We start from the raw sequence: 13884 nt of genomic DNA, 5'->3' as shown, positions 1-13884 counted from the left end.
ATGGGACCTATGGAAAGCCCTGATGAGACGAGTGGCCTTAATGTCCGTCACTGGGACCCATATCCTCTCCTCAGGACCATAACCCTCCCAATGAACGAGGTACTGGAGAGAACCGCGGACAACACGAGAATCCACAATCCTAGAGACCTGAAATTCAAGGAGGAGGAGGCAAAGACGAGGGTACAATGGGTTGGACATAAGGTTTTAATAAGGACTTTTGAAAAACATTATGGATCTTCCAAGTCTGAGGAAGATCAAGACGGTAGGCAACAGGATTGATGACAGACAAGATTTTGTAAGGCCCAATAAACTTAGGACCCAACTTACAGGAGGGAACCTTCAATTTGATATTCTTAGTAGACAACCACACCAGATCACCAACATTCAGGTCCGGACCAGGCACACGTCTCTTATCCGCCACACGCTTATATCTCTCACTCATGCTCTTTAGATTATCCTGAATCTTTTGCCAAATAGATGACAAAGACGAGGAGAATCTGTCCTCATCAGGTAAACCAGAAGACCCCTCTCCTGAGAATGTCCCAAACTGCGGATGAAACCCATATGCACCAAAAAATGGTGACTTATCAGAGGACTCCTGACGACGGTTATTTAAAGCAAACTCAGCAAGGGACAAAAAAGAACACCAATCCTCCTGATTCTCCGCCACAAAACAGCGCAGATATGTCTCCAGATTCTGATTGACGCAATCTGTCTGGCCATTCGACTGCGGGTGGAAAGCAGAAGAGAATGACAACCGAACCCCCAAGCGAGAACAGAAAGCCTTCCAGAATCTGGAAACAAACTGCGTGCCCCTATCAGAGACTATGTCTGAAGGAATACCATGCAATTTGACAATGTAATCAATAAATGCCTGCGCCAGCATCTTAGCATTGGGCAAGCCAGGAAAAGGGATGAAATGCACCATTTGCTAAAACGGTCCACCACCACCACCAGAATCACAGTCTTCCCCGAGGAACGAGGCAGGTCCGTTATGAAGTCCATGGACAGATGTGTCCAAGGACGGGAAGGAATGGGTAAGGGAAGGAGAGGACCTGATGGCCGTGAATGAGGGACTTTGGCACGAGCGCAGGTCTCGCAGGCTGCCACAAAACCCCCAACCGACTTACGAAGCACCGGCCACCAGAATCTCCGAGCGATGAGATCCACTGTGGCTCTTGCCCCCGGGTGCCCAGCAAGGACCGTATTGTGGTGTTCCTTAAAAATCTTGTGTCTTAAAGCGAGAGGCACAAACAACCTCCCAGGAGGACAAAGATCAGGAGCCTCTGACTGGGCTACCTGCACCTCTGCCTCCAATTCAGGATAAAGAGCAGAGACCACCACACCTTCAGCCAAAATGGGACCCGGGTCTTCAAAATTCCCACCTCCCGGAAAACAACGTGACAGGGCATCTGCCTTCACATTCTTAACCCCAGGGCGGAACGTGACAACAAAATTAAACCTTGAAAAGAACAAAGACCATCTGGCCTGTCTCGGGTTCAGACGCTTGGCTGACTCCAAGTAGGCTAGATTCTTATGGTCAGTAAACACGGTAATAGGGTGTCCGGCTCCCTCTAACCAATGGCGCCATTCCTCAAAAGCCAACTTGATGGCCAACAACTCCCTATCTCCCACATCGTAATTTCTCTCTGCGGAGGAGAGTTTCTTCGAGAAAAAGGCACACGGTCGCCATTTGGCAGGAGAGGAACCCTGAGACAATACCGCACCCACACCCACCTCAGAAGCATCAACCTCAACTATGAAGGGTAGAGAAATATCAGGTTGTACCAAGATGGGAGCGGAAGCAAAACTCTCCTTGATATTAGAAAAGGCCTTATGCGCCTCTACCGACCAGGAAGAAAAATCTACCCCCTTTCTGGTCATACCAGTGAGTGGTTTAACAACCGAGGAATAATTCAAAATAAACTTCCTGTAATAATTGGCAAAGCCCAAAAAATGCATCAGCGCCTTCTGATTCTCAGGAAGCTCCCACTCAAGCACAGCGCGGACCTTCTCGGGGTCCATGCGAAAACCAGAAGCGGAGAGAAGAAACCCCAGAAATTAAATTTCTGGAACCGCAAACACACATTTTTCCAGTTTCGCATACAATTTATTCTCCCGCAGGATAAGCAAGACCTGACGTAAGTGTTCCTTATGAGTTTTGAAATCAGGAGAAGAAATCAAAATGTCATCCAAATACACTAATACAAATTTCCCCATTAAATGATAAAAAATGCTGTTCACAAAATGCTGAAAAACGGCTGGAGCATTCATCAAACCAAAAGGCATAACCAAATTCTCAAAATGGCCCTCAGGGGTATTGAAGGTTGTCTTCCATTCGTCTCCTTCTCTGACCCTGACCAGGTTGTATGTCCCTCTTAGATCTAATTTGGAAAAAACGTTAGCCCCAACAATCTGGTTAAACAGGTCCGGGATCAGAGGAAGCGGATAAGGGTCACGAATTGTGATACTGTTCAGCTCCCTGAAATCCAGATAAGGTCTTAAAGAACCATCTTTTTTCTTAACAAAGAAAAAAACTGCGGCAACAGGTGACTTTGAGGGTCATATGTGTCCTTTTCTCAGACTCTCAGAGATATAAGCACGCATAGCGACCCTTTCAGGTTGGGAGAGATTGTATAAACGAGATTTAGGCAGCTTGGCGCCTGGGATGAGATTAATAGGGCAATCGTACTCCCTGTGCGGGGGCAAATCCTGAACTCCACTCTCAGAGAAGACATCCGAAAATTCAGAGAGAAAGGATGGTACAGTCTTAGTAGAAACCTCAGAAACAGATATTGTGAGGCAATTATCTCTGCAAAAGTCACTCCAACCATTTATTTGCCTTGCTTGCCAATCAATGGTGGGGTTATGTTTAGTGAGCCAGGGTAGCCCCAACACTAGAGGAGTAGGCAATCCGCTCAGGATGAAACATGACACATCCTCAACATGAGCATCACTCACAATTAAACGGATATTGTGAACTATGCCCTTTAATGATTTCTGAGAAAGTGGAGCGGAATCAATAGCAAAAACAGGAATATCCTTTCCCAAAGTGCATACCTGGAAACCATGAGTTATCGCAAATTGATTATCAATGAGATTGACCGCTGCTCCACTATCTACAAAAATCTCACAAAAAATGTTCTTACTCTCTAGCGCCACCCTGGCAGGCAGGACAAAACGGGAACTACAAGCAAACGGAAAACCTTCAATTTCCGCATCAACCTTGCCAATAGTAACAGATGGAACGTCTTTAGAGGATTTTTTTCATTTTGTTTCTTTATTACTTTCAAAAAACTGCCTGAATCTCCTAGAGGGACAAACATTTGCCAAATGATTTATACCTCCACAACAGAAACAAACCTTCCTTTAAAAGCATCCTAAAATCTCATTGTGAGAGGAACATACCGTATGGGAATAAAAGGTTAAGGAACAAAAAGAAACCAATGTGGATAAACAGAACTGTAAAGAAAGCAATAAATGACAAAAAGAAAGCATATAAAACACTAAAACAGGAAGGTAGCACGGAAGCACTGAAAAACTATAAGGAAAAAAATAGAACATGTAAAAAACAAATAAAAGCGGCCAAACTAGAGACCGAGAGATTAATTGCCAAAGAGAGTAAAACTAACCCTAAAATGTTCTTCAATTATATAAATGTTAAAAAGTATAAATCTGAAGGTGTCGGCCCGTTAAAGAGTAATGAGGGGGGAGTCGCAGAGAGCGACGAGGAGAAAGCAAAGCTGTTAAATATTTTTTTCTCCAATGTATTCACTGAGGAAAATAAACTGTCAGATGACATGCCGAATGTTGAAATAAATTCCCCATTAAAAGTGTCCTGTATGACCCAGGAAGAAGTGCAACAGCGACTTAAAAAGATTAGAATAGACAAATCACCAGGACCGGATGGCATACACCCCCGTATCCTAAGGGAATTAAGTAATGTCATAGCCAGACCCTTATTTCTAATATTTGCAGATTCTATATTGACAGGGAATGTCCCACAGGATTGGCGCATGGCAAATGTGGTGCCAATATTCAAAAAGGGTCCAAAAACAGAGCCTGGAAAATATAGGCCGGTAACTTTAACATCTGTTGTGGGTAAACTGTTTGAAGGTTTTCTGAGAGATGCTATGTTAGAGCATCTTAACGGAAATAAGCAAATAACGCCATATCAGCATGGCTTCGTGAGGGATCGGTCATGTCAAACAAATTTTATCAGTTTCTATGAGGAGGTAAGTTCTAGACTTGACAGCGGCGAATCAATGGATGTCGTGTATCTGGACTTCTCCAAAGCATTTGACACTGTACCACATAAAAGGTTAGTATATAAAATGTATATAAAATGAGAATGCTTGGACTGGGAGAAAACGTCTGTAAGTGGGTAAGTAACTGGCTCAATGAAAGGGTGGTTATTAATGGTAAATACTCAGATTGGGTCACTGTCACTAGTGGAGTACCTCAGGGGTCAGTATTGGGCCCTATTCTCTTCAATATATTTATTAATGATCTTGTAGAAGGCCTGCATAGTAAAATATCAATTTTCGCAGATGACACTAAACTGTGTAAAGTAATTTACACTGATGAGGACAGTATACTACTACAGAGGGATCTGGATAGATTGCAGGCTTGGGCAGATAAGTGGCAGATGAGGTTTAACACTGACAAATGTAAAGTTATGCACATGGGAAGGAATAATGCAAGTCACCCGTACTTATTAAATGGTAAAACACTCGGTAACACTGACATGGAAAAAGATCTAGCAATTTTAATAAACAGCAAACTAGGCTGCAAAAAACAGTGTCAGGCAGCTGCTGCCAAGGCCAATAAGATAATGGGTTGCATCAAAAGGGGCATAGATGCCCGTGATGAGAACATAGTCCTACCACTTTACAAATCATTAGTCAGACCACACATGGAGTACTGTGTACAGTTCTGGGCTCCAGTGAACAAAGCAGACATAGCAGAGCTGGAGAGGGTCCAGAGGAGGGCAACTAAAGTAATAACTGGAATGGGGCAACTACAGTACCCTGGAAGATTATCAAAATTAGGGTTATTCACTTTAGAAAAAAGACGACTGAGAGGAGATCTAATTAATATGTATAAATATATCCGGGGTCAGTACAGAGATCTCTCCCATCATCTATTCATTCCCAGGACGGTGACTGTGACGAGGGGACATCCTCTGTGTCTGGAGGAAAGAAGGTTTGTACACAAACATAGAAAAGGATTCTTTACGGTAAGAGCAGTGAGACTATGGAACTCTCTGCCTGAGGAGGTGGTGATGGTGAGTACAATAAAGGAATTCAAGAGGGGCCTGGATGTATTTCTGGAGTATAATAATATTACAGGCTATAGCTACTAGAGAGAGATCGTTGATCCAGGGATTTATTCTGATTGCCTGATTGGAGTCGGGAAGGAATTTTTATTCCCCTAAAGTGAGGAAAATTGGCTTCTACCTCACAGGGTTTTTTTTGCCTTCCTCTGGATCAACTTGCAGGATGACAGGCCGAACTGGATGGACAAATGTCTTTTTTCGGCCTTATGTACTATGTTACTATGTTACTATGAGAGCTGAATCTTCTATTGTCAGAGGCAAGCAAACCCAGCTGCATGGGCTCCTGCTCCGAAGGGATTGAAAGCGACTCAGACCCCTGTGCACTGAATGAGACCGCCGCACTGTCCTTGGATTGAGTATGACAGGAAGGAGTGATCTCGTCTCTCTAAGACGCCTGTCAATACGAACGGCCCGAGACATGGCAGAGTCCAAGGAGGTAGGTCTCTCATGAAAGGCAAATGCATCTTTCAATCCCTCTGAAAGACCATGGCAAAATTGACTTCGGAGTGCAGCATCATTCCAACCAGTATCAGCTGCCCATCTCCGAAATTCTGAACAGTATATCTCTGCGGACTGTTTACCCTGGCATAAAAGACGTAGTCTAGACTCAGCCAGAGCAATATGATCCGGATCATCATATATCTGACCCAGGGCTAAAAAAAATTCATCCACTGAACAGAGGGGCCGTGCCCCTACCGGCAGCGAAAAGGCCCAGGACTGAGCGTTATCCCTGAGCAGCGAGATGATGATCCCCACCCTCTGATCCTCATCACCAGAGGAATGGGGAAGTAGGCGAAAATGGAGTTTGCAAGCCTCTCTAAAACGAACAAAATTCTCACTACCCCCGGAGAACGTATCCGGGAGCGAGATCTTAGGCTCAGAACAAACTCCATGAACGCAAGCTGAACCGGTCACCCGGAACTGAGAAACAGTCTTACGGAGATCTGCTACCTCCAATGAAAGACCGTGCATGTGTTCAGTCAAAAGTGAAACCGGATCCATGCTTGAGACGGTTTTGGTGGTTTATAATGTCATGGAAGGTGTATAGAAAACTAGAAGACACAAAATGAAGATCCAACTGACTGGATCCAAAACTAAGGAACAAAAGGGAGAGCCCTGCAACAGACCTGGCTCTCTCCCTAACTGCTCAGTCTATGCAAAAATCTCAATGGTAGATGATCCTCGTACCTCGACTGTATAACACCTGAACACCCTATAATAGTGAGGGGACACGACCACCGGCTCCCTACACTTGATACGGAGGGAGTCAGGGTCACCTGGGATCCAGCAAACAGGAAAATACAAATGAATGAACAAAACTTATCTGTAGAAGACTCAGTAGTAGCATCCAGCATGCATACACACCAGGAAGTTGTATAAACCGCAAAGTGATGCAGTATGGGAAGGGATTTAAAGGGATGCAATCAGTGCAACTACATGACAGCTGAGAGAGGCTAACAAGATGAGAAAACCAAAGCAAAACAAAAGGAACCTCAAGGAGGAGGTTCTGAAGGACGTCTGTCAGAGCTTCTCAGATGTCTGGTGGTGACAACTAGAGAGTGGCGGCTGTATTGTAGTTGAGAACAGTGACTGTATTGTACTAGAGAGAATAGCGGCTGTATGGTACTAGAGAGCAGAGACTGTATGGTACTAGAGAGGAGCAGCTGTATTGTACCTGAGAACGGCGGTTGTATAGTACTAGAGAGTGGCGGCTGTATGGTACTAGAGAGCAGCAGCTGTATGGTACTAGAGAGCAGCGGCTGTATTGCACTAGAGTGGCCGCTGTATTGTAATAGAGAGCAGTGGCTGTATGGTACCTGAGAACGGCGGTTGTATAGTACTAGAGAGAGTGGCTGTATGGTACTAGAGAGTGGAGGCTGTATGGTACTAGAGAGTGGCGGCTGTATGGTACTAGAGAGCAGCAGCTGTATTGTACTAGAGAGGAGTGGCTGTATTGTACTGGAGAACGGCGGCTGTATGGTACTAGAGAGCAGCGGCTGTATGGTACCTGATAGTGGCGGCTGTATGGTACTAGAGAGCAGCAGCTGTATTGTACTAGAGAGGAGTGGCTGTATTGTACTGGAGAACGGCGGCTGTATGGTACTAGAGAGCAGCGGCTGTATGGTACCTGATAGTGGCGGCTGTATGGTACTAGAGAGCAGCAGCTGTATTGTACTAGAGAGGAGTGGCTGTATTGTACTGGAGAACGGCGGCTGTATGGTACTAGAGAGCAGCGGCTGTATGGTACCTGAGAGTGGCGGCTGTATGGTACTAGAGAGCGGCAGCGGCTCTATGGTACTAGAGTGGCCTGCGCTGCCCAGCAGAATATACTCCTTGCAGACCACACCTGTACATCTCACAGGATTCTGGGCAGGGCTGCCATCAGAAATTTTGAGGCCCCTTACACAGCTCCAGGCCTGGGCCCCCCTCCTACCCTTCAGAATTCGTCCTGACTCCACCTCCCCTCCACCCCCAAGGACCTACCCCCAATTTCATTATTTTTTTACAACTACAAAGACAGTAAAAAGTGATAATCAGCGTTTTCAGTAAGGAATTAATTTTTGACCAAATAATATGAAGCCGCTACCACGACAAGGCAGACTCTTTTAAGCAGGACCCTCCACTAACACTAACTACACTACCTGTTCTAATCTGCCCTAGCAATCTTCCCCTGGCAGATTTAAGAAAAAACACTTTAAAAGCACAAGGTTTACTGTTACAGTGTTATGGGGGGATCTGTGGATGACGTACTGTTATGGGGGGAATCTGTGGATGACCTACTGTTATGGGGGGAATCTGTGGATGACCTACTGTTAAGGGGGGAATCTGTGGAGGACTTACTGTTATGGGGGAATCTGTGGATGACTTACTGTTATGGGGGAATCTGTGGATGACGCACTGTTATGGGGGAATCTGTGGATGACGCACTGTTATGGGGGAAATCTGTGGATGACACACTGTTATGGGGGGAATCTGTGGATGACACACTGTTATGGGGGAATCTGTGGATGACGAACACTGTTATGGGGGATTTGTGGATGACACACTGTTATGGGGGATCTGTGGATGACGCACTGTTATGGGGGATCTGTGGATGACACACTGTTATGGGGATCTGTGGATGACACTGTTATGAGGGATCTGTGGATGACACACTGTTATGGGGGGAATCTGTGGATAACAAACACTGCTATGGGGATCTGTGGATGACACTGTTATGGGGGATCTGTGGATGACACACTGTTATGGGGGATCTGTGGATGACACACTGTTATGGGGGATCTGTGGATGACACACTGTTATGGGGGATCTGTGGATGACACACTGTTATGTGGATCTGTGGATGACACACTGTTATGAGGAATCTGTGGATGACGAACACTGTTATGGGGATCTGTGGATGACACTGTTATGGGGGATCTGTGGATGACACTGTTATGGGGGATCTGTGGATGACGAACACTGTTATGGGGGATCTGTGGATGACGAACACTGTTATGGGGGATCTGTGGATGACACACTGTTATGGGAGATCTGTGGATGACGAACACTGTTATGGGGGATCTGTGAATGACACACTGTTATGGGGGATCTGTGGATGACACACTGTTATGGGGGATCTGTGGATGACACACTGTTATGGGGGATCTGTGGATGACACACTGTTATGGGGGATCTGTGGATGACACTTAACCACTCTCAAACCCAACTGGTCAAACTTGTTAAATGGATCCCAAACACAATATGCACAATAACACACCCCACCCCCTCCAACACTTAATTAACCCCTTCATGGCCTAAACATTTTTTTTAAAAGCAGAACACAAAGCTAAATAGAGCTGGGTGGGCTGGCAAGGGAGGGGTTAATAACAATAAATGATGGAGGATCCTGGCCCTGTGGGATAATCCAGAAAGCAGCTTTGCATTTTACCCCCGAGCAAAGACCACACAACATAGAGCTGCCTGGCCAAGTAGACAACATAAGGATCAATATGAAAATAAATAATTTGGAGCCTTTGAAATAGCTCAGCTCAGTATGCGGCACAGGCTACTGTCACACTGCCGTTTCTGGATCCGCCTGTGGGATCTGTTTCAGGGCTCTCACAAGCGGCCCCAAACACATCAGTTTTGCCCCAATGCATTCAGAATGTATAAGAATCCGTTCAGAATGCATCCGTTTGGCTCCGTTCCGCCTCCATTCCGCTCTGGAGGCGGACACCAAAACGCTGCTTGCAGTCAGATCTTTAAAATATTTTAACCTGTGACTCATTCAATTCTCAGACTCCCTGTACTTGTGTCAGTGACTCAGACTCAGAGCTGCTAGTGCTTACCTTTCCTCAGCTCTGATTGGTTGGTGGGCGGGGAGAGGAGGGGCTGGCAGCAGCAGCTTCCACTCTAGGATCAGATTACACTCCTCCCGAGCCCCTCCCCTCCCTGCTGCCGGCGGCTCTGCTATTGTGTGCTGTGACTCACTGCCTCAGCTCTGATTGGTTGGTGGGCGGGGAGGGGAGGGGCTGGCAGCAGCAGCTTCCACTCTAGGATCAGAGTACACTCCTCCCGAGCCCCTCCCCTCCCTGCTGCCGGCAGCTCTGCTATTGTGTGCTGGGTCAGACTGAGCTGTTTCACTCGGATCGGCTCAGTCAGAGGAATCGACTCCTCCGGTTCAGTGAACTGAATCGATTCAAATGAATGATTCGTTCATGAACCAGACATCACTAGCAAGGAATAATCAATTGCCCCCCTCTAGCGATGCAATAAAGTTCAACTCAAGTCACTGACAAATGGGAGGGGAGAAAAAAATATAATAAAAAAAAGAAACTGGCTGGGCCCCCCCAGGGTCTGGGCCCCTTACTGGGGTATTGGCTGTACCCCCCTGATGGCGGCCCTGGTTCTGGGTGGAGAGCAGTGGTCTTATCACACTCGTTATATAGCTAGCTGTACTGACATAACTGCTCCGTGTGGCGTAGTACTGGCTGCTCCCTGTGATGTCAGGACGGTGCGCTCCCTGCTCTCACCATGCCTACCTTTCTTGTGGTCAGTGGGCAGAGCAGGACTGTGAGGTGGCTGCAGTAGTAGGTGACATCTGCATCTGATTTTTCGTGCAGCCTCACACAGCAACCCTGTGATGAACCCTCACTTACCTGGGCTGACGTACCCTCACTGACAGGGGTGACACATCCTCACTTAACTAGGGGGATGAACCCTCACTTACCTGGGGTGACGAACCCTCACTGACAGGGGTGACGAACCCTCACTTACCTGGGGTGACGAGCCCTCACTTACCTGGGGTGACGAACCCTCACATACCTGGGGTGACGTACCCTCACTGACAGGGGTGTCGAACTCTCACTTACCTGGGGTGACGAACCCTCACTTACCTGGGGTGACGAACCCTCACTGACAGGGGTGACGTACCCTCACTTACCTGGGGCGACGAACCCTCACTGACAGGGGTGACGAACCCTCACTTATAGGGGTGTCGAACCCTCACTTACCTGGGGTGACGAGCCCTCACTTACCTGGGGTGACGAGCCCTCACTTACCTGGGGTGACGAGCCCTCACTTACCTGAGGTGACGAACCCTCACTGACAGGGGTGACGAACCCTCACTTACCTGGGGTGATGTACCCTCACTGACAGGGGTGTCGAACCCTCACTTACCTGGGGTGACGAGCCCTCGCTTACCTGGGGTGACGTACCCTCACTTACCTGGGGTGACGTACCCTCACTGACAGGGGTGTGGAACCCTCACTTACCTGGGGTGACGAGCCCTCACTTACCTGGGGTGATGAGCCCTCACTTACCTGGGGTGACGTAGCCTCACTTACCTGGGGTGACGAACCCTCACTTACCTAGGATGACATACCCTCACTGACAGGCGTGATGTACCCTCACTTACCTAGGGTGACAACCCCTCACTTACCTGGGGTGACATACCCTCACTTACCTGGGGTGACGAGCCCTCACTTAACTGGGGTGACATACCCTCACATTGTACATTACACCTTTAAAGTCCTGTCCACATCCATATGTCCGTTCCGCAGCCCCACAATAAACAGAACATGTTCTATTCTTGTCCGTTTTATGGACAGAGATAGGACTGTTCTATAGAGGTTAGGACCTTCCATTCAGCAAAATGCAGAACGCACACGGCCGGTATCCGGTTTTTTTCTGATCCGCAATTTGCAGAAAGCAAAAACACCAACAGTCGGGTGCGTGAGCCCTAAAAGTTATGATTTAACGCTGTCTCCTTTCAGCTACGCACTTACTGAAGACCCTGGCCTACTATGATTTGGCCACAAGAGGTCAGCAGAGTCTATACAGAAGGAAAAGGGACAACAGGTAAGTCGACGCTAAAATTGAATAAAAAATTGATAAAAATAGAAACAATTAAAGAAGAAAAAGAGGGGAAGAATCTCATGATACTGTTTCGGCTGCTGCATTCGGGCCGTAGGGGGTAATGGTTCTCAACTTGTACATCCAGTAAACTTCTCTGCGTTTCAGCCTCTCAAAGTGATTGTACGTGTCTCTCCACGCACCGGGAGAATCTCTCATACCAGGATTGTATGTATGGATTTCATAGTGGGGTCCTCCTTCCTGTAAGTGACCCCGGAGGGCTTGGGAAGTATTCTCCCGAGATGAGGGTCTTGCAGTAGGACATACCTGCCGTACTTTACGGTGGGAGCTTGAACAGGTGGTGATCAAATGATTACGTCTAGAATTGTCCCCCTCCTTTCCTGCTTTACCAGTCTTCTAGGGCACCCCTCCTCGAGGGACCTTCTGGATTGTTGAAGAAAGGTAGATCCTTCAGGGCAGTGTTTGTGACGGGGTTTTCCGCCAGTGCCCTGCACTATAAGAAACTATGTTATAAGGTTTTATTTATTCATGTGCTATTTAGCTTGTTTTACACTTTTTTTGCTTTTGTTTGAAATGTATGAAATCTCATCTTAATCAATCATGTAAATATTTATTTCTCCATTTCTGCACGTCTACACTAAGTCTTCAGTTAAATATCCCCACCACCATTTTTTTTTTTATATTTAATTTTTACCGCCAAATGTCTTTTAGATGTATGGACCTACCTCTGCGTGAACAGGTTTGTCTTTTGGTCTGATGAAGGGCCCTGAAAAAGCATCACCTGTAAAACAAACGACAATAAAAGAAAATTCCAAAACTACAATCCATCTCTACTTCCCTGGCTGCACCACTGCTACACCTCGCACCCTCTTCTCCTGATCCTCAGCCTCACACATCATGTCTGGAGGGACAAGCTTGGCAGCAGCAGCATTCTACTGACTTCATCGGGTGTTGCACTCCCAGCACAACACTTTCAGGTAAGACGTTATCATTGTGTTATATGGTCTTTCCGATGAAGCGCTGCTCTCCTTCTCATTTTTAACACCTGTGGTAATGTTAGACTGCATGGCTAGAGGCTGGATGTTATACACTGTGGTAATGGCAGACTGCATGGCTAGAGGCTGGATGTTATACCACTGTGGTAATGGTAGACTGCATGGCTAGAGGCTGGATGTTATACACCTGTGGTAATGGTAGACTGCATGGCTAGAGGCTGGATGTTATACACCTGTGGGTAATACCTGCATGGCTAGAGGTTTTACCTGTAATGGTACTGCATGGCTAGAGGCTGGACTTTTTTATTAAAATATAAATAAATAACGTACATAATGGAAAAGTTATCCAAACATAGCAATAAACCAAACAAGTGACATAACACAGACTCTAGCAAAAATACTATTCCCTTACCCGACCAGTCTCCCACCCCAAACCCCCTATTTACATATTTACATATTAAAGGCTTTTCATGCTCATCTAAATCCATTTATACAAAACATATATACAAAACATATATACAAATGTAATAATTATATGCCAGCCGTATATAAAAAACAATATACAAAACACAAGCAGAAACCTTAACTTAAATACTAACTATTTAAACCCTTCACCAACCCCCACTGCAAACAGACAAACTGATCCCCCTCAAAGTTCAAAGGAAAAGAAAACCCTGAGCTCTGTCAGTCCGTAAGTTCATCCCCAGTTGGACTGGGGTCGACCAGTTTGTATCACACACAATTATTTTTTTTATTTTTATTTTTTTATATATTTTTTTATATATTTACCTTTTATTTAATTTTTTTTAATATTTTTTTTTTTAAATATATATATATATATATATATATACACACACATCCCCCCCTTATATACACATATATACATATATCCCCCTCCTCCCCCCACACCCCCCTCCCAACCTAACTAAGCCCCACTACACCTTTACTAATATAATACAACATAACATAATATAATATGATATAATACGGTACAAATTTACTACTTTCCAAAATCTACAACACCGAACACTTCCCACAACTTGTCGGCTATGGTTCAGTAGCCCGTAAGCCTTTTCATCCTATTCTTATACAAAACAAAACAAAAACTCTAACTGTGTCTTCTAGATCAGCCCACCACCAGGACAAGGAGTATTACTCAGTCAGGGAACCCCAAAACAAAAGCCCCTCCACAGG

General features: G+C 45.9%; 1 protein-coding gene across 1 annotated transcript in view; it reads right to left on the bottom strand.

Moving 5' to 3' along the window:
• Positions 1–13884, bottom strand: part of LOC122935155 — a 181968-nt gene that overhangs the window by 153182 nt on the left and 14902 nt on the right. The window contains exon 4 of the mRNA XM_044290919.1: positions 12421–12476. Coding sequence (XP_044146854.1) covers positions 12421–12476 — 56 coding nt within the window. The remainder of the gene's footprint in view (positions 1–12420; positions 12477–13884) is intronic.

This window comes from Bufo gargarizans, chromosome 4 (assembly GCF_014858855.1).
Source record: "Bufo gargarizans isolate SCDJY-AF-19 chromosome 4, ASM1485885v1, whole genome shotgun sequence".
Lineage (NCBI taxonomy): Eukaryota > Metazoa > Chordata > Amphibia > Anura > Bufonidae > Bufo > Bufo gargarizans.
Note: the sequence above shows the minus strand (reverse complement) of the source record. Positions and strands in the feature narration are given on the sequence as shown.